The 24,626-nt window shown below is 40.4% G+C and overlaps 1 protein-coding gene across 2 annotated transcripts; it reads left to right on the top strand.

Annotated features, from left to right (window-relative positions):
• Positions 1-1,219: 1,219 nt before the first annotated feature.
• Positions 1,220-16,988, top strand: tmem170b (transmembrane protein 170B). 2 transcript variants are annotated; one of them, XM_053613341.1, is made up of 3 exons: positions 1,220-1,615; positions 8,969-9,139; positions 10,483-16,988. In XM_053613341.1, the coding sequence occupies exons 1-3, from the start codon at positions 1,441-1,443 to the stop codon at positions 10,611-10,613; spliced, it is 477 nt and encodes a 158-aa protein (XP_053469316.1). In that variant the 5' UTR covers positions 1,220-1,440; the 3' UTR covers positions 10,614-16,988. The 2 variants fall into 2 exon arrangements, 1 of the variants encoding a protein (XP_053469316.1); XR_008384594.1 differs by lacking the exon at positions 1,220-1,615 and having other exon boundaries at positions 8,945-9,750; positions 10,483-10,602.
• Positions 16,989-24,626: the final 7,638 nt, after the last annotated feature.

Raw genomic sequence — 24,626 nt, 5'->3', positions numbered from 1 at the left:
GTCGCCCTCTGGTGGTGTAGATAAGCGATATCGCTTATACTGTCTAGACCAGTGCTCACCAACCATCTTCCTTGAAATCGACCTTCCTGCAGGTTTCATATCCACCCAAAATCTAACACACCTGGTTTAGTTGATCGAGAACTTGTTAAGGCAGCGATTACTGCAGATGGTCAGGTGGGTACGATTATGGTTAGAGCTAACGTCTTCAGGAAGGTAGATGTCCAGGAACACGCTTGGAGACCTCTGGTCGGTGCAGTTTAACTAATCAGATTTTGTCAGATTTAACTACAAAAACAGAGTCAGCTCATGGATTAGTTGACAGCAGCTCAGGATAAAGTACAGTGCTATTTCCTAAGGCTCTGGGACTCCAAAGAACCACAGTGAGAGCCGTTATCTCCAAATGGAAAAACTTTGCACAATATTGAACCTTCCCAGAAGTGTCCGACCTTCCAAAATTGACGACTCATCCAGGAAGTCACAAAAGAGCCAAGGACAACATCAAAGGACCTACAGGCCTCTCTTGCATCAATAAAGGTTCATGACTCCACTATCAGAAACACACTGGGAAAAATGGCATCCATGGAAGAGCTGTGAGATGAAAACCACTGCTAACCCAGAAGAACATTAAGACTCGTCTAAATTTTGCCAAAACACACCTTGATGCTCCTCAAACCTTTTGATAGAATGTTCTGTGGACTGATGAGTCGGAAGACAGGGTCCCGTAACATCTGGAGTAAACCACACACAGAATTCCACAAGAAGAACGTCATTAGTTTTACACATGGGTGATAGGTGTTGGATAACTTTATTTTGTTTCAATAATAATAATAAAAAAAACTGTATTGTGTGTTTACTCAGGTCGCCTTTGTCCATCCATCCATCCATCTTCTACCGCTTATCCTTTTCAGGGACACAGGGAACCTGGAGCATGGGGCACAAGGTGGGGTACACCCTGCACAGGGTGCCAGTCCATCACAGGGTTGCCTTTGTTTAATGTTGTATTTCGTTCGAAGATCTAAAACTATTTAGTATGAGATATACACAAAAGCAGAAGAAATCAGGATGGGGACAAATACTTCTTGACAGCACTGTTGCTGTAGTTTTCAATCTCCACTTAAACTCGTCTTTAAGTTTTAATTCCTAACATGGAACAGCTTCTGACTGAATAGCAGGGCCTGTTTAATCACGTGCTCCGCTTGCCCGTGCACTGCGCCTTTAAGCGCTCTGACGCGCTCAGACCGAGGGGATGGATGTAGGAGGGATGGATGTAGGAGGGATGGATGTAGGAGCGCTTGTGTAGCCGACAACATGGCCTCCAAGCAGCCACCGTTACTCTCCACTATGAAGAGACGAAGTAACGGTGCTTCTCCGCTGCGACCGGACACCGTCAGCCCAAACACGGGCGTCGCTGGTAAAAGAGGGCGGTAGACCTCCCTCTCCATGTCAGGCCCGTCTCTTCCATCCAAAGCCACGTTCAGCCGTTTGACAAAGACGCGCGCGAAACCGGGTGTCGGCGGCGGAACCATGAGCAAGGATTATTCCATTAATCTATCCGTGCAGCGCGTGCTGAGTCTGTGGGTACAAGGCACCGTGCCCACACTGCAGCACTTCACAGGTACGTGGCAGTGACACTAAAAAAAGGGCTCAGCATGCGTTCGCTCCCTCTACACATGCATCCATCCATCCATCCAGCCACTCATTCATTCTCCTCTCCAGCGCGTGAAGTCAGTACCGGTTTATGAAACGGGAGACGCGCAGCTGCACGCGCGCATCCATGTATAAATGGAATTTTATATCCAAGAAGCTCGTGCTGCATGTCTCATATCTCCTGCTTCATGTCTCATATCTCCTGCTGCATGTCTCATATCTCCTGCTGCATGTCTCATATGTCCCGCTGTATGTCTCATATGTCCCGCTGTATGTCTCATATGTCCTGCTGCATGTCTCATGTGTCCCGCTGTATGTCTCATATGTCCTGCTGCATGTCTTACGTGTCCTGCTGTATGTCTCATCTGACCTGCTGCATTTGTCCTGCTGCATGCCTCATGTGTCCTGCTGCATGCCTCATGTGTCCTGCTGCATGCCTCATGTGTCCTGCTGCATGCCTCATGCCCTGCTGCATGTCTCATGTCCTGCTGCATGCCTCATGTGTCCTGCTGTATGTCTCATATGTCCTGCTGCATTTGTCCTGCTCCATGTCTCATATGTCCTGCTGTAAGTCTCATATGTCCTGCTGCATGTCTCATATCTCCTGCTGTATGTCTCATATCTCCTGCTGCATGTCTCGTGTCCTGCTGCATGCCTCATATCTCCTGCTGCATGTCTCTCTGCGTGCACAAGCCCATCCACTAGAGGTTTGGCACAGTGTCAGCCACATGGTGATGAACGAACATTTGCAAGGTTAATTTAACACCTGCAGTGCTGCTGGACATCACTGAACACTCCTCCACGTGAGGTTCATCCAAACCCGGGTATGTTTTTCCTCGTGGTTTGACTGTGTCCTGCATTGAGCCTCATGTCAGGGTTACCAGATTAGTTCCATTATTCCATTTTTAGGATATGAAGTTGTGAGAGTAGAGAATTAAATACAAAAATGTAACACAGAGTAAAGCTACACTGTGAATAATTACTGCCAGCCATCTCATGAATCCCCTATTCTTCACTCCAGAAAACATGCCATACGCACACACATTGTTGTACACAAGTGGAGATGAGCCCTGTACGTTCAGCTGCTTAGTGTACGTGGTTTTATCTGACTGAGAGTTATCAGTCACATGAAAGAAAATGATGAGTTTCTTAGTGGAATTTGATGCAGCAGCACTGAACTGGGGTCCCGCTTCCAGTCTCAGTCTTTTGGGTGAAGATGGAAGTTGTATTAGATGTTTAGCACATGGACAGCTAACAAAAATCATCTTTGTGCATGCAGGGCAGTCCTAGTAATTGCACAATGACAATGTTGTTGTATGTCTGTATACAGTGATACTCCATCACAGTATATGTTTATATATATATATTTAGCACGGGACAGGACACCAGCCTGAAACCAGAGAGTTTAAGCACAAGATAGAAAGCAGTGGTGCATCTGAAGATCAGATGAATGAACGAAGGGACGGATGACTATGAAATATGCGAAGATTATCTTTGTAAACAGACTATAGAATAATAGGATTACTCATAATTTTATTAGAATAATGTAGACACACTCATTCTTTAAAATACACTGCCCTTAGAAATGCTTTCTGTTATTATCCGTACCAGGGATTCCCAGACGTTGCCTTCTGTTGTTCCACTCAGTAAGAGTCACTTAAGCTGAACAGTATAGACTTAACTGTACAGCATCACCATGACAACACTAACACTGTATTGTTATAGGTCACCAAGTGCTTTTTGTTCTAAATTAATGTATGAAGTGATCAATAATACGTTACTTATAGTGCCCTAAACATGTGTGTGTGGGATTTTACACAACAACACTGTTTAAACGTATTGAGAAGGTTTTGTCTGAATTACGGAGGGCCAAAACATTCGAATCATAGAATAGTCTGGGAAAACTTTATATACTTGTAATGTCTCCTAATATAGGTGCAATATAATGATTATGGACAGGCTTATGGTTGTACACGGATATTATTTTAAAGATTATTTCCACCTCATTCTGTGCTGTATTTTCAGTTATCAGTACGATTAACGGTTTGTAAAGAACATGAAATATGAAGGAACAAATAACAATGAAATATTTATTATTGTAACACCGAGAGCGGTGATTAAAGAGCGCGGTGGTATTTAAGCTGTCAGGCCTTATATAAGGTCACACTAACACTGTGTTCAGTGAGATATGAGACTGCGGACTCGAGCAAATGGTATTTCCTGTTTGTTTTTTTAATAAGCCCACATAGCAAACTCACTTCCTTCTGCTTTTCTTGTGCGAAAGTCAAACTTATTCACTTGAACTGGACCAGTTTGTAAATAGAAACTGGTAATGCTCAGTATGCTGCTCAGATAACGCAGCAGAGCCAGGCCTAGGTGGTTGCGCCTTCGCACCGTATACAAGCAGTAACAACGTTAAAGCTTTTCTGTAGAGCCTGTTTTGAGGTTTTGAGGCTTGTGTTGAAAATGAAAATGATACAGTAGGCAGGCAGCACATTTGATCCACCACAGATTTGCCTCTGATGGCTATAACACCGGCACACAACCAGCATATTGCCCTCTCTGATGAGACAAAGCTGCTGTCAACTCGTTTGCGTGTTCTTCTGTTAAACAGGAACAGCTCAGCATTTAATTATGTATTGTGTTAGCAATGGCACAATTATTGTATGCTGTATTAAGGATCATCTGAAGTAGGTTGTAACATTGTAAATGTTGTGATATCATTATTAAATTAATTTTTACTTATATATCGCTTTTAACAATGAACACTGACACGAAGCAGCTTTACCGAAATCTGCTTATTGATTTATGAGGGAGGAACCGGATTCAAAAGGGAATCTATCCTCTTTCAGCTGACACTTTTTGGTTAGTGTGATTGAGTCAGTACTCTTCCACAACAGCAAACAGTGGTACTGAAACTGTTGAATGGACATTCACTGAGCACATCAAGGTCATTTTTAAAAATTTTTTTTAGCATTATGTTCTTCCTATAGTTGTAAAAGCAGAGTGCAAGCAGGGACTTTGGCAGGACTAGCTATGGCACCGTAACTAAAAGGGAGAGCCAGAAGGTAACAGGGACATGAGGACGCCCTGCGACATAAACCACCCAGCCGCTCCACCATCAACACACCTGAGTGAACTCATGAGCGTGTGAGGGGAGGACGACAGCATCCAAACATCCCAGTTCACTAAATCTTAACCAAACAAATATGTTTTATGACCTAAACACTGAGACTGTGTCTGAGTCATGAACACTAATTGGAAGGCTGTTCCATACACAGTAACATCCCTAGTGTTGAATTAACACCCAGTGTGTTCATTTGTGTCCACTGGACTTATATAAACTCTGTAGGGTGTAAGTTCAACACTCTGGGTATTAAATCGACACTGTGGATTTTGCTGTGTAACTGTGGGGCTTTGTAAGAGAAAGCTCTTCCCCTGCTGTAGCCTTCACTGTTCCAGGCACCAACAAATAGCCTGCACCTTTTGATCGAATAGATTTGATTTTCGAATAATGTCCTCTCCACATTCCTCAACTTTATTAAGCTGGTGTCTGTCATTTTGCTTTGCTGAAACATACAACTGTTTGTCAACAACAATACAGTGGAAGCTAATACTATGTTTTCAAATAATTTGACCCTGAAGTAGCATTATATAGCGAAAGAGAAGTGGGTCTAACACAGAACCTTTTGGAACACCAAACTTTACCTCAGTAAGAGTAAAGAAGTTACTGTTGACGTCTACGAACTGATAACGATCAGTCAAGTAAGACCTGAGGCAAGAGGAACAGGAATGGTCCAAGAAACATCTAGATCTATGATCAATAGTATCAAACGCTGGTAAGTTCAAACAACACAAGCAAGGAGACACAATGTTTAGGTCTTGCAGTCGAGGCTGAAAGTTTAATTACACCTAGGCCAAAGACATTCAAACTCAATTTTTCGCAAGTTTACACATTTCATATTTTCAGATTCAGGTCAGGGCGTTGTGATGTCCACTCTGATGCTTTCAGATTGTTCTCTTGAAGCCGTTTTGTTACAACTTTGGAGGTTTGCTTAGCATCATTGTCCAGCTGAAAGGCTCAGTTTCAGATTTCTGCCTAATGTTTTTATTCGTGGCTTCAGTATAATTCAATATATCCTCCTTCCTCATGATGCTGTCTACTTTCGGATGTAACTAGTGTCTGTTCCAGTAAAACACCCTCACAACATGATGCTGCCACCTCCGTGCTTCACAATTAGGATGGTGTTCTTCAGATCTCACCCTTTCTCCTCCATACATAGTGATGATCATGGGTCTTCGTTCACCTGCAAATTTCAGTCTTGGTTTTTTGGAGTAGGGGCTTTTCTGGCCATGGCCATGTAGGGCTCTCTTACTGGTGGATGTACATACTCCTTCTCCTGCTCCTTCTCCAGTTCCTTTGTTGTTGTTCCTTTGTTGGGAGATTTTTATATTTGGATACAAGTTGTTTGTACAAATGCTCATGGTACCTTGCGTCTCATCTCTTATAGTTTGACTCTAAAGATAACAGCATGGCGAGATTGTGCTCTTCTTCTTTGTGTTATTCTATTTCTTAATTTTACCTGTAAGTTAACAGCACAACAAGATAGTCCTGTTGCAGCAAAGTGTCTCTTTTCCTTCAGCGCTCCACAGCTGATGTGTGGATTTCCTTTGCCTGCTGTTATATTAGCTGAAGGTCAGAGTCAGCACACTCCTCTGGTGTAACTCAGTCATCAGTAGATGTGAGACAGGGCTGTGTGGAGCAAGCGTGGCATTGAGGCTGATGCATTGTGATGCCTCACCTTCCTGATGTCTCTGTTTAAAGAGAGATTGATGAAAGTGTCTGTAGCTCTGTGCTGAGATTCTCTTTATAAGTCTTCTCTTTGTATTTCAGTGTCCCACTCCTTCGCTTCACCTTCGCAAGAATGTGTGCAATGTTTATGGGCTTCACTGGGCTTTGTGATAGTGAAGTTTTAACTGAATTAAATTGATTCTGATGATATCACAGTGATATTATGACACTGAGAAATGGTAGTTAAGTGGTTAAGATGTTGTACCGCTGATCAGAAGGTCGGGAGTTTAAATCCCGACGCTGCCACTGCTGGGCCCTTGAGGTAGGCCCTTAACTGCCCAGCGTTATGTGTAGGCTTAGCATTAATTAGCCGCATTAGTAATTATTGCTTTGAAATTTTCCGTGTATGAAGTGTATGTTTTATGATGACGATGACGACTTGTAGAAATGTGATTCCATGTTCTTCTGATTCTTTAGGTCATTCTGGGTGCTAGGCATTATTATTCACAAATTTCTAAAACTGCTCATAACCTTTGACCTGTGCAACAACAAATCAAGATTCTTGTTTCTCTTGAGTCCCCAGAAGGCACAGAGTTTAATGAAGTTCATGTAATGAAGTTATGATTTGCCAAACAGGAACTCGGCCATTTTCACTTCTTCATCTACAAATTTTTGTTAAAACTTGTCTCTTGGATTTTTGATGCACTATATGGCCACTTCCCCAAATGTGCTGTTACCACAAAGTCTGAATCACGCAATTGTATAGAAGGTCTCTGTACGCTGTATCATTACATTTTCTCTAAGAACTAAGAGGCCTAAACTTGTTCCAGCACGACACAAAGTGCACAAAGAGTGTGAGCTCCATGACGACGTGGTGTGTGAAGATTGGAAGAAGGTAGAAGGACTCCTGCACAGAACCCTGACCTCAACCCCACTGACTCATCACCTTTGGGATGAACTGGAACTGGAGCCTCCTCACCATCACATCAGCAGCACCTGACCTCAACCTCACTAACACTCTTGTAGCTGAATAACCACCACAAATCCCCACAGCCACACCCCAAAATCTAGTGGAAAGCCTTCCCAGAAGAGTGGAGGAAGTTATTGTAACAGAAAAGGGGGACTAACTGTATATTACTGCCCATGGTTTTGGAATGGGATTTTCTAGAAGCACATCTTTTTGGCCATACAGTATAGTGTATGTGAGATGTTTCATCCATAAGCTGTAAATGATTTTGATGGCTAAGTAGCTAAACAGGAAGGTTATATCTCAGCAACACTTTAACCTACTGACATGAAACTTGTCTCATATACTTAGCAAAGTTAATAAACAAGATTTGGGTTTATTTGCAACTTGAAGGGAGACAATATCTCAGCAACAGCTTGATGGAACCAAGCACTGATGGTACTCATGGCTTTTCTGTTACTTAAGGGTGGGCCCAGAAAAGCGGAGTGATACAGTGGAAAACAAGAGGGAATACACTGTAAATATATCATGTCATATGTCCTTCAAAACCTCAGACAACAATATTACATTGTGAGTAATTTTAGAGACTTACTTTTTTTTATTAAAGTCTGCTTCATGTAAACTGAACTAAATTATGCAGGTCCATGAAAAATGGGTGTGCACGGTGGTTTAGTGGTTTGCACGTTCGCCTCACACCTCCAGGGTCGGGGGTTTGATTCCCTCCGGGGCCATGTGTGTGTGGAGTTTGCATGTTCTCCCCGTGCTGTGGGGGTTTCCTCTGGGTACTCTGGTTTCCTCCCCCAGTCCAAAGACATGCATGGTAGGCTGATTGGTGTGTCTAAAGTGTCCGTAGTGTATGAATGGGTGTGTGAGTGTGTATGTGATTGTACCCTGCGATGGATTGGCACCCTGTCCAGGGTGTACCCTGCCTTGTGCCCGATGCTCCCTGGGATAGGTTCCCCGTGACCCTGAAAAGGAGTAAGCGGTAGAAGATGGATGGTTGAAAAATGGTTTTTCTACTAAATATATATTCTACTTAATTACCAAATAAGTAGATAAAATTATAAATATAAAGTTGTTTTTTTTTACCAGATTACTCATGTATGTTCATTTAAACTACTTATAAATGTATTATTTAGTAGTAGTTAAAGTTAAAGTTAAAAGCGTAATGTGCAAGAGAAACAGGACAGTTCGGACAGAGAGTCACTTATCATCCTCTAATCTAGGGGTGTCCAATCTGATCTGCAAAAGTACCGCTGTAGGTGCAGGTCTTCATGATTCCACCTGTTGAGCTTGGCTTTCAGTAGATTATCGAGTGTGGCTTCTGCTTGGTTGGAGTGAAAACCTGCACCCACTCCTGCTCTAGTTATTTAAGAAATGAAGCTCCTACAGACAGGACGAAAACGCCCAAGGCGTGCTTTTCAGACGTGAAATAATCAGAGTAACTGCTGGTGCTTCTGCATGCAGCTCTTCAAGATGTTCCACAGCGCTGATGGAAAACCCTGACCCTTCTGTCACTGCTTGTATATTTTCAGCTGAAGGCGTGTCTGTGTCTGTTGCAGAGATGTGGTACTGGGTGTTCCTGTGGTGTCTCTTCTCTTCACTGTTTGTACACGGCGCCGTGGGGCTGCTCATGTGTGTGATGCTGCAGAGGCACAAGCGAGGCCGCCTCATCACCCTGGTGCTGATCAGCGCCGGCTTTCTCGCCTCCGTTATTGGAGGCGTCCTCACCAGTGAGTACTCGCACCCTTTCATTCATCCACCCCTCTTTCTTGGTTGTAGTTTTTGACACCTAGCCATCTGTGACATCCGTTTCTGCTGAACGTTGGAGGGCTCAGTAACGGGTCACGCCCCCTTTTTTTGTCTTCAAAAGCCTATTTTCCACCTCTCTTGGCCTCTCTTAGCAAATTAAACCTTTTTTGCACTTCTATTATCTCTTACTCCCCCCCCCCCACACACACACATGCGCACAACCACATAGGGTAGGTGACATGGGTAAATTATTGCTAATAAATGAAATATGACTAATTATTATTGATTACTAAGCATAAAATAATGCAAATAAATTCAGAAGAAAACATCAGAACTGGGAGAAATATTATATCTGCAGCGTGGTTGTTGGTGCCAGATGTGCTGGTTTGAGTATTTCAGAAACTGCTGATCTCCTGGGAATTTGAGCGGAGGGTCTGCAGGCTGAAACGGCTTGTTCACGAGGCAGATCGGATCCGATCCGATCCGAGGAGAATGTCCGGACTGGTGCGAGCTGACTGGAAGTTTGTACTGTAGTAACTCGGATAAGCACTCTGGTGCGCAGAAAAGCGTCTCAGAACTTCGGGCAGATGGTGTGAGTACTTAATACTGATAAGAAGGACAGACATGCACTTTATTATATGACACTGTGGTGTATTTGGACCCCAGTCACAGGCCCTCAAGCCAGATCAGTTTGTCTGGAAACCTGGAATTTATCTACAGGTCTCCTGGTCCAAAAAGACCGAGCTGCCGAAGAACATTTTTGCCGTCAAGCTCCCAGAGAACTGTTGATTTGTAGTTTCTACTGTTAATTTAAATCATATTCTACACGGACTACAGGACTACTGTATCACCTGGTTCACGCTCTGGATATGATCATAAATGCTATGCTATGACATGCCCATGGCCATATTCTACACTCACTACACTACCCATCAGCCACAGCATGTCACATGACCACCAGCACCTGAATCGTATTATTGTCTAATTAGCACTATTATTTAAGTCATTGTGTCGTTGTTGTTGTTCCCGAGTTCACGGTGTGTTCGTGGTGTTACTCTGCAGCACTACGCCCGGTTTTGTTTCATGTGCTAGAAGTGATTACATACGTGACTGTAAAAGTGGAGAGAGTTCTGAGCTTTCTTTCTGGTGGAAATTCAACCTGATGTACAGTATGTGAGGTGTTTGTTTTTAAACAAGTATTGTGATTTATGATGGATATAGATTTTATATGAGTATTTACATTATGTTCAGGAAGGAATCGGTCAGATTTTTATTCTTATTCTCACTGAAACATCCTTCTCTGTCCATGTCGTGTTCGTCTCAGGTGCGGTGGTGGCCTGGGTGTACCGTGTCGCAGGAAAGGACATGGCTCCTCTAGAGGCTCTGGTGTTCGGAGTGGGCCAGACCACTCTCGCCATCCTAATCTCCTTCTCCCGCATCCTGGCCACTCTTTGAATGGACGTGGTGGTTCAGTGACCGTGACATCCGGCTGGTGTAACAGGTTGGTCGAGACAGAAGGGATGGATCTATGGGTTGTGGATGTGGCCAGGCCACAACAAATGCTAAGAAAGGTGTTTGAGGTTCCTCCTCAATGACCAGATGGACCTCCAGCAGGCAGTGCTCAGAAAATCAAGTGGTTCAAATCTCTCTGGATTTAAAGAAAACGAACAAAAAAACTGCACTTTGTTGGTCGCTGCCCACTTACAACCGCAGATCATGGAAAACTAAAGTGACTGTCTTTGGAAGTTTGTCCTTTTTTTAAATTTTTTTTTTATATATGTTTGTCTCTCGAGTGTACTTCTGGAAAGTGTTTCTGTCCATCCTGTATTGCGTGGGCCTGTTCAGCACTCCGTAAATCCAGAGCTCGCACCTGAGGACCAGCCAGTGGAGACGCTGTACGCCAGCTACACCTACCGCATTTAATTAACCAAATATATTTAACCCCTTCTATTTGTGATGTTTCCATCTACAGCAGTATATCAGTGTGGATACACAATATTTACAGTGTATATATACTGCATAAAAAAACACCTTTAAGAATGAATGGCTTATGCTTTGCACTTTCTAAAATGTTAACAGGTGCATCTGTGCAGGATTTTGCGGATCCTGTACAAAATCCACCACACTTTACTATAAGGACTCGCAGCTAATGCAGATTATTCAATATTTACTTTTAATTATCAAAAATATTTAATTATTTATTATAGACAAATAAAAATGATTTACTTTTTTTTTTTTAAGTGAATGATGACAAATGCCGTCTTTTCTTTTCTTTTCTCTTGGTTGAGTTTATTATTTTTATTTCCAGTGTATTGACGTCCCCTATGTCTCTCAATCAGAATGCTACATACTCGTGTTTTTAAACGGCTCTAACCAGAAATGATCATTCTTTATTCAGTCTCCAGCATCAGTTCTACATTTCTCGGAGTTCTCCGCTTGAGTAATGTTAGAATTGTTAAAGTGCTGCTGTTGGGTTTGTATGAAATCGTTTGTTTTGCTCAGTGTGTGTTTTAATCACCTTTATAATCTATCATTGTTGAAGCGTCGGACCTCTCAGTTTATACATGTCCCATGAGGCTTAGTTGCATGTAGACTCGCCTTTTTTTTCCCTTTCTTTTCTTTTCTTTTCTTTTCTTTTTTTTTTTTTTAAACCTCAAGCCTTAAGAACACTCTGTTTCTGAAAGTGTACGGAAAAAGGGAAAAGTTTGAATTTGGTGCACTGCTGCTTCAGTGGGTTCTGTAGATTACTGCGCACCTTTTTGTACACGGATCGACGTGAGGACGTGAACTCATCCCCCATCACACACACGCACCTGAATATCCTAACTTTCACTATTTACTTTACTTTTCTAATGAGCTCATTGGTCCGCCGTCCCTGTGTTCAGCGCCGCTGTGTCCCTGATGCTCGGACTGCTGCAGACGTTAGACGTTATGGAATGAAATCAGAGTCGGCAGAACTTGAGGGGGGGGGGGAACAACAACAGATGATTGTAATTCTTAAACATGTAAAAATTTTGGAAGTTACGGTTCACCTTATTTAATAAATAAATAAATAAATCCAGCTGTCAGAAATTCAGGATGAAGACAGTTTTTAACCATTTTAGACCACTTTTAATGCAACGGCTCAACCTTTTAACTACACCAGGAGAGCAGCAGGGTTTTTTCTTCTTCTCACAAGCCTCTGGTAGTTACAGTAAAAACCTCATTATATACATATATCCCCCCCCCCAGTCATTCAGGTTTGCTGACTCACATTTCATTGCATAAAAAAGTAGCAAATTCTTCATGCATTAGGAACAAATGTGATGTTTGTATTTTTTCTTTCTCCCCCTCATTTAAAAGGGGATTGAGAGCAAAGCTGGTGTTGAGCACTGGAACGGGCCGTGTTTTAGTTTTTCGGTGGAAGGACAGAATTGAATGTGAAAATGTGCAATCGCTGTATTTCCGAATGAAGCCACTTTATTGTACCATCTACAGGTGTTTTCATGTACTGCAGTCAGAAACGCAAACCTAGATTTGTTCCGTCACTTAAAAACTATCGTGTATTTTTTGTATTATTAATACTTTGTTTTTTTTATTTTATTTTGATATAAAACATTGACATTGTTTACAGCTCCACTTTGCTGCTATTTCTGCAGGAACTTGCAGCAGTTCCTGTGTGTGGTTTTGTTTTGTTTTTTTGTGTGTCTTACGTATACTCTGATTTATAGCTCAGAGAAGAGATTAGATTAATGGTTGATTTTTAAAATGGTATCTGTATTCAAACAGGTTTTTAAGAAAAGGAACGAAGGAGGTACAGTAGCTTTCCGTATATTTGTTCAGTATTTAAGTAGCATAATGACTATGTTGTAACCCAACCCCCCCATCATGTCCATGATTATGGACATGCAGGTTTCTTCTGAGCGTACAAAACTGCAGCACAGGAAATGCTTTGTACCAGTTTATCATTTTCAAAAATGATAATAAAGTGATTCCTGCCACAGAATCACAGCTAGAGATGATTATTTCCAGTCTTTCTTTACGCTAAAGTATTATTTAAAAAATATGTATTTTGCAGACTCCACCCCCCCCCTCCATTTAGTTCTGATTGGTACTCTGAAAGACCAGAGAGATTCTAAAGTATTATGAAAGCCTTATCATTATTATTATTATTAGCTTCTGTAATTGTCACTGTTCACCTTCAGTAGCAGATCTGTCCACTAGAGAGCGCCAGTGGGCTGTAATTAGTTGAGAAGGCTATGACATAGAGAGAGAGAGAGAGAGAGAGAGAGAGAATTGATGTCCCTGATTGCATTGCTTGTAGTTCACAGACTGATCAGTGACTCATCATATCTGCCCCTCTTCAAAAACTTTATCTTCTTACAATACCTAATTATACTTCATTACAAATTCGACAGATTTACTGCTACAGAACTAAAATGTTTAGAGTTCTTCCTTATCTAAAATAACATTACACATCATTAAGAGTTTATTGTGTGCGTGTGTGTCTGTGTGTGTGTGAGCGTGAGAACGGAGTTCTCTTGTGGTTGTGGTTGTGTGTATGGAGGTTATTTATTCTAACGTCGTTTCATCTTCTCGATTTTCTGTACATGCACTCGGTCTGAAAGATCTCTGTATTCCGTTGTTTTAAAGGTTTTAATCCCCTGCGTAATTTTCAAATGCAGGGACTACAGCTGCCTTTTTCTTTTATAAATGTAAGTATGCGAGCCCAGATAATGTTCCTGGATTTATTATGTCTTGGTAAATTATTGCCACAGACAGAAAGAGAGAGAGAAAGAGAGTCAGACTTACTAGTAGACTAAAGTACAATAGAATGAAGCTATTTAGTGATTTTTGGCATTAAATAGATATTTTGCACAGTTTTTTCTCTGTGACCCAAATGTGGCTGATCAACAAAGACGTGGTTTGTGTGTCCGAACCTTCTTTTCTGTACATGCAGTCCCAAATCACCACAAATCTAAGTTATATAAAGACATGATCAACTCCATAACATTCGGTTTTCTATGGTGAAAGTTGAAGTGTGTTTACAGACAAGACTTTTATTTATTTATTTATTTAGTATGAAGAATGACTAACACCAAGTATACTGAACCACCGAGAAGATCATACAGTCAATATTCTCCCTTAAAATCCAGCTGGTCCATTGATTTGTTTCTCCCGTGACTCGTTTGATCTACACAAGTGTCTTATATGTCATTAAGCTCTGTGACTACATGCAGAAAGCGAAATTGGAAAGGATTTCGGACAATCCTCCTCAGCCAACTCTGTACATAAGCACTGGCACATGTAGATAGTGTATGATAAGGTTCTTTTTTTTTTAAATTTTCTATCAGCAGACACCTGGGGTTTATAACTTGCCAATTTATTGTACAGTAGCTTTTTTCCTGTAAATTATCTGCTGACATTTGAAATGAAAAATAAACCATTTTGTAATAAAACATAACCAATCCTGTGGTCATTTTCATACTTACGCTATTTAATCCTTAGTTCCTTTTATTCTCCAAAACTCCGGAACACGCCGAGTTTCAATATTTAGCAAGTCCACTACCAGGTAAATAAAATGCACATGGCATCCCTTACTGAGTCTGGCTCGACATCAACAGACCCATAAAGAGTTCTCGGTTCTGGTTAGCTTTGATCTGACACTTAAACATATCTTTTGGTCCATATTAAATTTGAACTCTTTCATGTATATTACATATATGAACTTTTACCTCAAATCTCATTAATGTCCGACACGCACGCCTTTTCATGACTTATGTACTTTATTTACTTCTCATACTGCTTATTTCTTTTGCGTTGTGGCTAGACAGTTTAGCATGTTTTGTTTTTGTATAGACTATGAATCACTTTGCATAAACTCTTGTCTTGTCATAGCGTAAGTGTTCGTTCAGGGTAGCGTGGCATGCTCTCCTGGTCCCTGGAGCCTTCTGGAGTAAGGCTGGAGACAGGGCAGCTATTTATATAGCGTCTAAGTCAGTACACGCCCTGCATGCTGTAGGACTTCTTCATTAGAATCGTTCAGTATTATTCAGTAGTGTGGAGACAGACCTGGTATACGTGTGGATCGCTGGCAGTCTTGATAGACCATTAAACAATGATTTAAAAACTCGTTTTTTTTTTGTTTGTTTTTTTAAATGAGGCATTCACTGTAGTCTACTGTAGCACTCGGTCTATATTGACTCCATTTGTCTAATCAAAGCATCAGATTTAATGAGCTCGAATGCTTCCTGCGCTGATGCCTCTGCTTTGTTTAATGACCTACAGGACTTTATAAAGAGTGCAGTGATCGTTAGTGTAAACACGGGGCTATGAAGATTAATGGAGTCTCCTAGGAGGAATATAATCAAACAGCTGAGACCATGAAGTGTGTGTGTGTGTGCAGTAGGGATGTAACACAATGCCACTATCTGTGATCAAATATATTTATATCTGTATTTGGATTTAAACTGGAAGTGGGCGTGACCTATTCCAGAAGTTTTTTTTTTTTTTTTTTTTTTTTTTTTTTTTTGGTGAATCCTATGCCCCTGGACACTTAAAAATAAAAAAAAATATTCCAGGGCTACTGTAAAACTGTCATTTTTCATTTACAGACTAAATCAACAAATAGTCATTAGGAGAACATAATTTAATTGAACTCCTTTATCTTCATATAGGTCTCCTATATCTTTCAGAACAACCACGTCTTCTCCATGCGACCACCTGCAGCTGTAAAAGAGCCTACCTTTAAATCTATTTTCTTTGTCGGTTTTCAATGAGAATGTGACTTTACTCATAATGTGAAGTCCTCAAGCAATGTTCATATAGTTGAACTGTATCCCTCATGAGTTACTGAATAAAGTGAATAAATATAAATATACTCGGTGCAGACTGGTGCGTGTAATGCCAGTACGTACAGACTACAACTAATCAGACATCTTAATAGGGGAATATTTCCACTGGGTTCTGATCTGTAGCTCCTGAGACATTGAGTGTGCAAGTGGCTCCATTGTCTTCTAGTTTCCTCCTCAGGAAACCCACTTGAGTGAAGAAACACCAGCAGTCAAAGTGACATTCTTTAACCTGGAAGATCTAAAGAGAGAAAACAACCTCATACCAGGATGTTTAACGTTTAACGTGATCTTTAAATTCCTGACGTCAATCCGAGCACCTTCTGTCTTTCAGATCACATGAAGATCGAGCCAAAGCTCTCAATGATGGCTGTTAGTGCCCTATTTTTAGGATTACTGATTAAGTAGACCCAGCCTTTAGCTTCCATTGTTTCAGGTTAAGTTCTGGGTGGTTTTATTCGGAACAATGTGTGATCCTCGCCCGTCTGTACAGGCGCCTGCCGAGGTGTCCCGCCTTTTGTTCTGCTGCAAGACAACAATTTAAAAATGATGTTCAACTGCAAAGCACAAGAAGGTATTATCAAATTTATAGTAGATAAGTACAATCATTAATTATTCAGAATGTAAAGATTAACATACAGTATAGACTGAATCTGAGGCTACAGGTTTACCTGAATGGCCTTGTGTCCAGGCTGCTGGTGGTGGTGGTGGTGCTGGTGTAATGCTGTGGCCGTGGTACACATTGTGCCTCTTAAAACCAATTGAGCATCATTTGAATGCTATAGCCTGTCTGAGTGTCATTGCTGACCATGTGCATCCCTTTATAGGCACAATTTATCCATCTTATAATGGCTCCGTCCATTCTCCCTTGCCAGGAGAAGACTGTTATCTTGGCAAAGGGAGGTTTCACAAATTGACTAAAAGGGTGCCAATAATTGTTGCACAACTATATTTAACAAAGATATTTTTTTATAATCCTGTGTTGTTTGTAATTGTTTGATATCCATGAAAGTAGAGTATTTTTGTGTTTTTTTTTAAAACAAAAGATCAAAAGGTTAAACAATAAAGACAATTTTTCACAGCCTTCTTTGCTCACATTTACCAAGGGTGCCAATATTTATTTACAGAATTATATATATATATATAATTATATACATAGAAAAATATATATATATATATATATATATATATATATATATATATATATATATATATATATATATATATTTATTCACTTTTCTTTCTGTCCCAATTAACCTCAGCCATGTAGACTTTCCAAATCACCAAATTGTGTTTAGTACTTTGCAACATCTTGAAGTGTATTAAATTATAAACATAAACATGTTTATGTTATACATTATAAACATTATACACATGTATATGATTTGATCTAACTAACTTTATGATTATTGTTACAGTGGAAACATTCCCATATTCAGATACCTCGATAGTGTTGTAGCCTTAAAAGTGTCATATTAGCACAACAGGTCAAAATGCCAAACACTGCTAACAGTAAAGAAAGACTTTAATTCCATCTTTTTTTAAATAGAGGGACAGGATTGTGTTATTAATGAGCACCACATGGCAAGATCATTTGTCTTTGTGTATAGGGAGACGGATTGAGCCGAAGACAATTTCCTTGAAAAGTGTCATAAACGTTTCCTTATATAAACATAAACAGATCATTTTGCTGTAATTCAATCATTAATAAGCTAAATCCTATAGTTAATGAAATTGATCCCTTACAGTTTAAACGAAAACCAATTTAATGAAATAAAAATTATAATAAAGGCCCCTTCTGTAGAGCTTCTCATATTCCAAATTATAACTTGTTTTCTCACTGGGATCCACCAGAGGACGCTTGTGTCCCCTAAAAGAGAAAATCATTCACAAAGACAAACAAGGTCAATTACAAACTGGTTTGGACTTAACACATAACACAAATTCCTTATTATTATTATTATTATTATTATTATTATTATTATTATTACAGACAATACTCTGTTGGCGTTACAGCGTCGTCATATCGATGTTAAGAAGTAATAAGCTTTTTGCAGCATTGTGGTTCGATTTTGGTTCATTCCTCTCAGCAAATTACCCTCAAGGTTACAAGGATCCTTCTGATGAGGGCTTCAGCAAGGCTTCACACCCGGCCTAGTGTACCTGTGCATTATATCCTTTTAAAAACAAGAAACTGACATCCATGTAAGTGTGTTCAATATTCAGGGGACAGTGCCCTCTGGTGACTCGATGGAGAAATGTCAATGATCAACATTACAGATTTCATTATTAAACGAAAGAAGATTTTTATGAACAATATCTAATGAGCTATCGATTCTCAGTTATCGCAAGTCTGTCTTTTGGCCTGTCTTTTTTTTTATGTCAATAGCTGAACTTGGTACATGGAGTGTAATTTATATGCTTTGTTTGTTTGGGATTTTGGGGTGGGCTTTGTGGTTATTAGTTTGTGGGAACATTGGGAACAGTGTGTTTTAGGTCGATGTGATAATGCCATAAGTCCCATGACCCCAGGACTTCCCATCAGGTTCCCTACTGGATCAGGATCACCTGCCTCATCACACCTTAGTATAATAATTTGGACATTAGATTTCCATCCATCCATCTTCTACCACTTACTCCTTTTCAGGGTCACAGGGAACCTGGAGCCTATCCCAGGGAGCATCGGGCACAAGGCGGGGTACACCCTGGACAAGGTGCCAGTCCATCACAGGGCACAATCACCTACACACTCACACACCCATTCATACACTACGGACAAGTACGCCAATCATGCATGTCTTTGGATTGGGGGAGGAAACCAGAGTACCCGGAGGAAACTCTTGTGAGGAAACCCCCACAACACAGGGAAAACTCCGCACACACATGGCCCTGGCGGGACTCGAACCCCAGACCCTGGGGGTGTGAGGCGAACGTGCTAACCACTAAGCCACATTAGATTTCCATCTATCTGGATTCTCTTGCATGGACTTTGCAAGATGAAGACATATGAGAACTTTGGACCTTCAGTTGGTCACCACTGAAGAATTGTGCCCAGCGAGTCATAAGGTCTTATCCACAATCCCTGGACAAGCTGCAATTCCCCACTGAAATCTGTCCACATGAAATCCAAAAGCCTTCATCCACAATCTCTGGAGAAGCAGATCACAGTCCACAGCTAGACATTCAGCACCATCTCCACTGAGCTGTACAACCTTGAGTCAAACAAAAGAACCTTGCTCTCTATTTTAAACAGTCCTATCTGAGCGCATGCACTGCCATTAAAACCTGATGAACTTGCCATGTCTCATGCGCAAAAGGGGTCACATAATCTCACATATTTAAGATATTTTGATCTTAATTTGGGATATGTGTCTCAACTTACAGAGACGAGTCTGTCAATGTGTGTAGTGTAACTGAAAATGTGGATTTGAGAAATAGTTACAGCTAAATAAAAAAATTTTAAAAACTTTTTTAGAGTCATACCGAGGATGCGAAAGTACACACACTAACCTGTAAAATGTCATGCTACCACTTTCTGTATTACGTCAGAGCTGTTACTGGATAGCATTTTTAAACGCAGTTCATCAAAGGTTCCAGTTCATGAATGAGTTAACTAATGAGAATGACATCAACACAAACATGTATAATATAAAGACACTGGACCTCATTCATTCTTCTTTCAGTAAAACTGTTTGTGATTTACGTGGATTTACAAAAACATCTGATTTTATTCGTATTCATGTGTGTATGTTGATAAATGGCAATAACCTGTAAATTACCAGGTGTGTACACTCCACTCCACACTGACCTGCTGTTTTTATATTTATATTATATTTGTTTTAACTAATGGAATTTAAAGTAAACATGTAATGCTATTTTTTAATCAAAAACTCCTGCTGATCCAGTTAACATCATTGTGTACCCTTTAAGCTCATTAAATCGAATTTCAAATTTTTAATGAATTAAACTGAATTAATGCATTAACTATTTACTTTTATGACAAAATTCCTCATCTTCCTCCACCTGAAAGACTATTTTGTATCTGGCCAAATAATGAAAACTGGTTTACAGATTTTTAATTGGTTATTACTTATTATTACTTATTGGGGGAATGGTCTTACCTTGATGGCCCTGGTGGAAGTGGTAGTGGGTGACGACTGTTGATCACTCTGATGGCTTAAGGATATAAACTGTCCCATAACACATAACTCAACAAAGTGTTCTTAAATTAATCTGTCTTCGGTTCTGTATTAACCTAGCACTGCGATACAGGAATGACCCAAATTGGGTTCCATGTAGCCCAGAATTAGAGTGTTGTATTTAAATATACCAAATTTAACGTAATGCAAAATCAATTCAAATTTTTCTAAATTAATTTTAAGGAAATAAATAAAATGTAAATGAAATATGTGGAAATAAGATTTTGACACCTCAAATAGTTTAAACTAGAACATTCAGTCTTCCCAGAATTCCCAGAACTGTTCATCAGTTGTCACAGTTAGGGTACTTCCTGTGCAAGCATTATATAAAGCACATGGTCCCACACACTCACTGAGTGCTGCCTCTCGTTAAAGGGCCGCGCTGTTTGTTTGCCTGTTCGGCGTCTGACTGTTTATCTGCCTTTTGGATTACCCTTTGGATTCTGGAACTGTTGAAATCATTAAGTTTGACTGTCTGGCTTTCTGATTGCTCTCTGAATCTGTCCTCTGATATCACTGTGCTCTCTGTGTGCATGACTCTGCTGGCCTGCTTATTGTTACTGAGATTTAGATTCTGGATTATCTTATTAATAAACCTCCAGCGAATGGATTCTCACAACATCTCCGAGTCTGATCTGTCACATCTCAGCACATGATATTCTCTGGAGGGAACTCAAGCCCCAAAATGATAACTTGGATCTTTTTAACATCTGCTCAACGTGCAGACTTTTAGTTTTAATTTGAGGGGAATTTACATCCAAATCAGGTGCACGGTGTAGGAATTACAGCATTTTGTATATGTTGCTCCTCCCCTTTTTAAGAGACAGAATGTAATTGGACAGTCGGTTGCTCAGCTGTTCCATGTCCGAGCGTGTGTAAGCAGATAAAAGGTCTAGAGTCGATCAGAAGTGCGACGCTCGCATTTGCAGTTTGCTGTTAGCTCTCAATATGAAGTCCAAAGAGCTTCACTGCTTCATTAGGGCTGAAAAATTGATCAGAACAAACGCGTCAGAGCGATCGCAAAAACATTAGGTGTGGAGATCTACTATTTGCTGCCAGAAATTGATGGTGCTGGATGACCTGGTGAAGAAAAAAACCCCTTCACAACATCCTCCAGGAGGTAGGAGGATCTGTGTCAAAGTCAACAATCAAGAGAAGCCTTCAGCAGAGTAAATACTGAGGGTTTACCACAAGACACCATTGGTAAAGCCTCAAAAACAGGCAGACCAGATTAGAAAAATTAAATTATCTAAAAAATTTTTAAAAATATATCCAGTAGAGTTCTGGAACAAAGATCAACTTGTAGAAGAATGATGGGAAGAGAAGAGAAGAGTATGGAGAAGGGAAGGAACTGCTCATGATCTGAAGCGTGGGTGTGTACGGCTGCCACTGGAACTGGTTCTCTTGTATTTGTTGATGATGTGACTGCTGAGAGAAGCAACAAAAATTCTGAAGCAGAGGGTGATATTATCTGCTTACATTCAGACACATGCTTCAACACTCATTGGTCAGAACTTCACACTGACCTCGACAGTGATGGACAATGACCTGAAGCGTACTTCAAAAGCAACGCAATGCGTTGCTTATTTGAGGTAAAGAAGTGGAATGTTCTGCAATGACCAAGTCAATCACCTGACCTGAATCCATCCGAGCTGCATTTCACCCCGAGAACAAGCAGGAAGTGAAGACAGCTGCAGTAAAGGGGTGGCAGAGCTTCAGCAAGGAAGAAACCCAATGCCTGCTGATGGCTATGAGATCCAGACTTCAGGCAGTCAGGGACTACAAAGGATTTTATCCAAGTAATAAACACTACAATTTAATCAATGATTCTTATAGTTTTCCAATTACTTTTGGTCCCTTAAAATGGGGAGGGGAGGTGGGAAACCACACATAAAAAGACCTGTAATTCCTTCATGTTTCACCTGATTTGGATGGGTTGTCATTTCTGAGCTGAATCTGAGCTTATACTCATTATTTAATTTCAACTCCATTGTACTGTGGTAGACAGCTAAAATAACAATAACTTTGTCAAAGCTACAGTCCCCTCAGAAAGTATTGAAACAGCAAGGCCAATTCTATTTTTTTTCTGTACACTGACGACATTTGGGTTTGAGATCAAAAGAGGAATATGAGACGATAGAACAGAATTTCAGCTTTCATTTCCTCATATTTTACATCTAGATTTGTTAAACAACTTACAACACGGCACCTTTTATTTGAACCTACCTATTTTTTAAGTGTTAAAAACTATAGGGACATGTGACAGACAGGTGTTTCTTTTTGCCCAGGTGTGTCCTATTAAATTGAACGTTTAAACACTAAATTGCTCTAAATGTCTACTCTTGGTTTGAGCTCTGGGTTTTGCCTGTGAAGACTGCATTTTTTGATAAAAAAAGATAAACCAACATGAATATCAGAGAGCTGTCTATGGGAGAACAGCAAGTCATTTTGAAGCTGAGAAAAGAGGAAAAATCAATCAGAGCCACTGCGCAACCATTGAGTATAGCCAGTACAACACTTTGGAATGTCCTGAAAAATAAAGAAACCCCTGGTGTACTAACAATGAAACCTGGATCAGGTCAGCCAAGGAAAACAACAGCAGTGGATGGCAGAAACCAGAAACATTGTGAGAGCTGTGAAGAAAAACCCAAAAACAACAGTCAGTGACATCACCAACAACCTCCACAGGGCAGGGGTGAAGGTCACAATCCAGCATTTGCAGAAGACTTTGAGAGCAGAAATATAGAGGCCATAGCACAAGATACAAACCACTCATCCACAGTAAGAATCAGAAAACCAGACTGGAATTCACAAAGAAATACAGAGATGATCCACAAAAGTTCTGGAACCAAAATGAACCTCTACCAAAGTGATGGAAAGGCCAAAGTGTGGAGAAAGAAAGGATCTGCTCATGATCCAGAACATACAAGCTCATCTGTGAAACATGGTGGAGGTAGTGTCATGGCTTGGGCTTGCATGGCTGCTTCTGGAACATTCTCACTAATCTTTATTGATGATGAACTCATGATGGTAGCAGAAGAATTAATTCAGAAGTTTACAGGAACATTTTATCTACCAATTTACAGAGAAATTCATCTGAATTAATCAGGAGGAGCTGCATCATGCAGCAAGACAACGATCCAAAACACACTGCCACCTCAACACAGGACTTCATCAGGGGGAAAGTAGAAGATTTTAGACTGGCCAAGTCAATCACAAGACCTTCACCCAACTGAGCAGCATTTCACCTCCTGAAGAGGAGACAGAAGGGAGAAAGCCCCCGAAACAAACAACACCTGAAAGAGGCTGCAGTAAAAACCTGGAGAAGCTTCACAGAAGAAGAAACCAGCGGTTTGGTGTCAGTGAGTCACAGGACTGATGCATTTACTGCGAGTAAAGGAAACACAACTGATTATTAAGTGTTATTTACTTTAATTTACTTTCAAATTATTGGTTCCTATACTTTTGCTCACCTAAAATAAAACATTTCCTTGTCCTTAATACAATGAATAACGTGGGCAATCATGAACTCGTATAGTACAAAATAAATTCAAGTACAAATAGTTCAGAGATTAAAAATGAATTCATTAATTGACCACATCTTCAGTACATGAAGGTTTATATTATATGATAAACTCTCTGAAAGGAGCGCTGATCTAAGTCCAGGGTTTTTTTTTCTTTTTATATACATTTTTCCTCAGTAGCTTCATTTGTCTTTAAATAATTTATCCTGCAAGAATCTCAGCTCTTTCCAGACACCATTTTCCAGGCATTTAGGCCATGGCACTGTTCTGAAAGCTGCAAGGCCTTTCACTGCCACAATAGAGATCTTTAATCAGGCCTTGACAGATCTTGCTGTCTGGACCCTGTTTTCCTGCCCTGCCACTGCCTGATATTTAGGCTAGCCAGTCAAGCTTCACTAACATATATCAGTGCCATTCCTGCACCAATTTGGACTTGAGACACAGCGGTCAGTCCTCCTCACTCAAACTATAAAACAATCTGTTTGAATTCAGGGCGTTCCAGGGAGTCGCTGCTTTTCCCTTGACCTTTGTTGAAAGATCTGGGGAAAAAAAGCCTGTTAGTATTGTTGGCTGGAAGGAACCAAGGTTATATAAATGTAAATGTATGTTGTTTTAAAATGCTGATATAGGCTATAATGTTTCCTGAAAATATCTTAAACATATGCAGGGCGATGCTGTTACATTAATTATCACAGGTGATCGCAGTAATTAACGCAAAATCAATCAAACTCTGGAATATATGGAGGAGCTTGCAATTTTTCTAAATGACTGCAGATTTTCTGCATATTTGGATGTGACGACATCACAATGCATTCAGCCAAAGCCTTCTTCGGTTCACGCGAGTCGAACACGAGTACAGCTAAAAGTTCTCATTTACCAACAAACATCACCGTGCAATTTCAATTTTGCCAATTC

Source organism: Ictalurus furcatus, chromosome 24 (genome assembly GCF_023375685.1).
Source record: "Ictalurus furcatus strain D&B chromosome 24, Billie_1.0, whole genome shotgun sequence".
NCBI classification, from domain to species: domain Eukaryota; kingdom Metazoa; phylum Chordata; class Actinopteri; order Siluriformes; family Ictaluridae; genus Ictalurus; species Ictalurus furcatus.
The sequence above is the reverse complement of the archived record's forward strand: the minus strand, read 5'-3'. Positions and strand labels throughout refer to the sequence as shown.

Coding starts and splice junctions, on each gene's coding strand:
- tmem170b (XM_053613341.1), top strand. CDS start 1,441: ATGTCAGGCCCGTCTCTTCCATCCAAAGCCACGTTCAGCCGTTTGACA. Junction 1,616..8,968: donor CACACTGCAGCACTTCACAG/GTACGTGGCAGT, acceptor TGTCTGTTGCAG/AGATGTGGTACTGGGTGTTC. Junction 9,140..10,482: donor TATTGGAGGCGTCCTCACCA/GTGAGTACTCGC, acceptor TGTTCGTCTCAG/GTGCGGTGGTGGCCTGGGTG.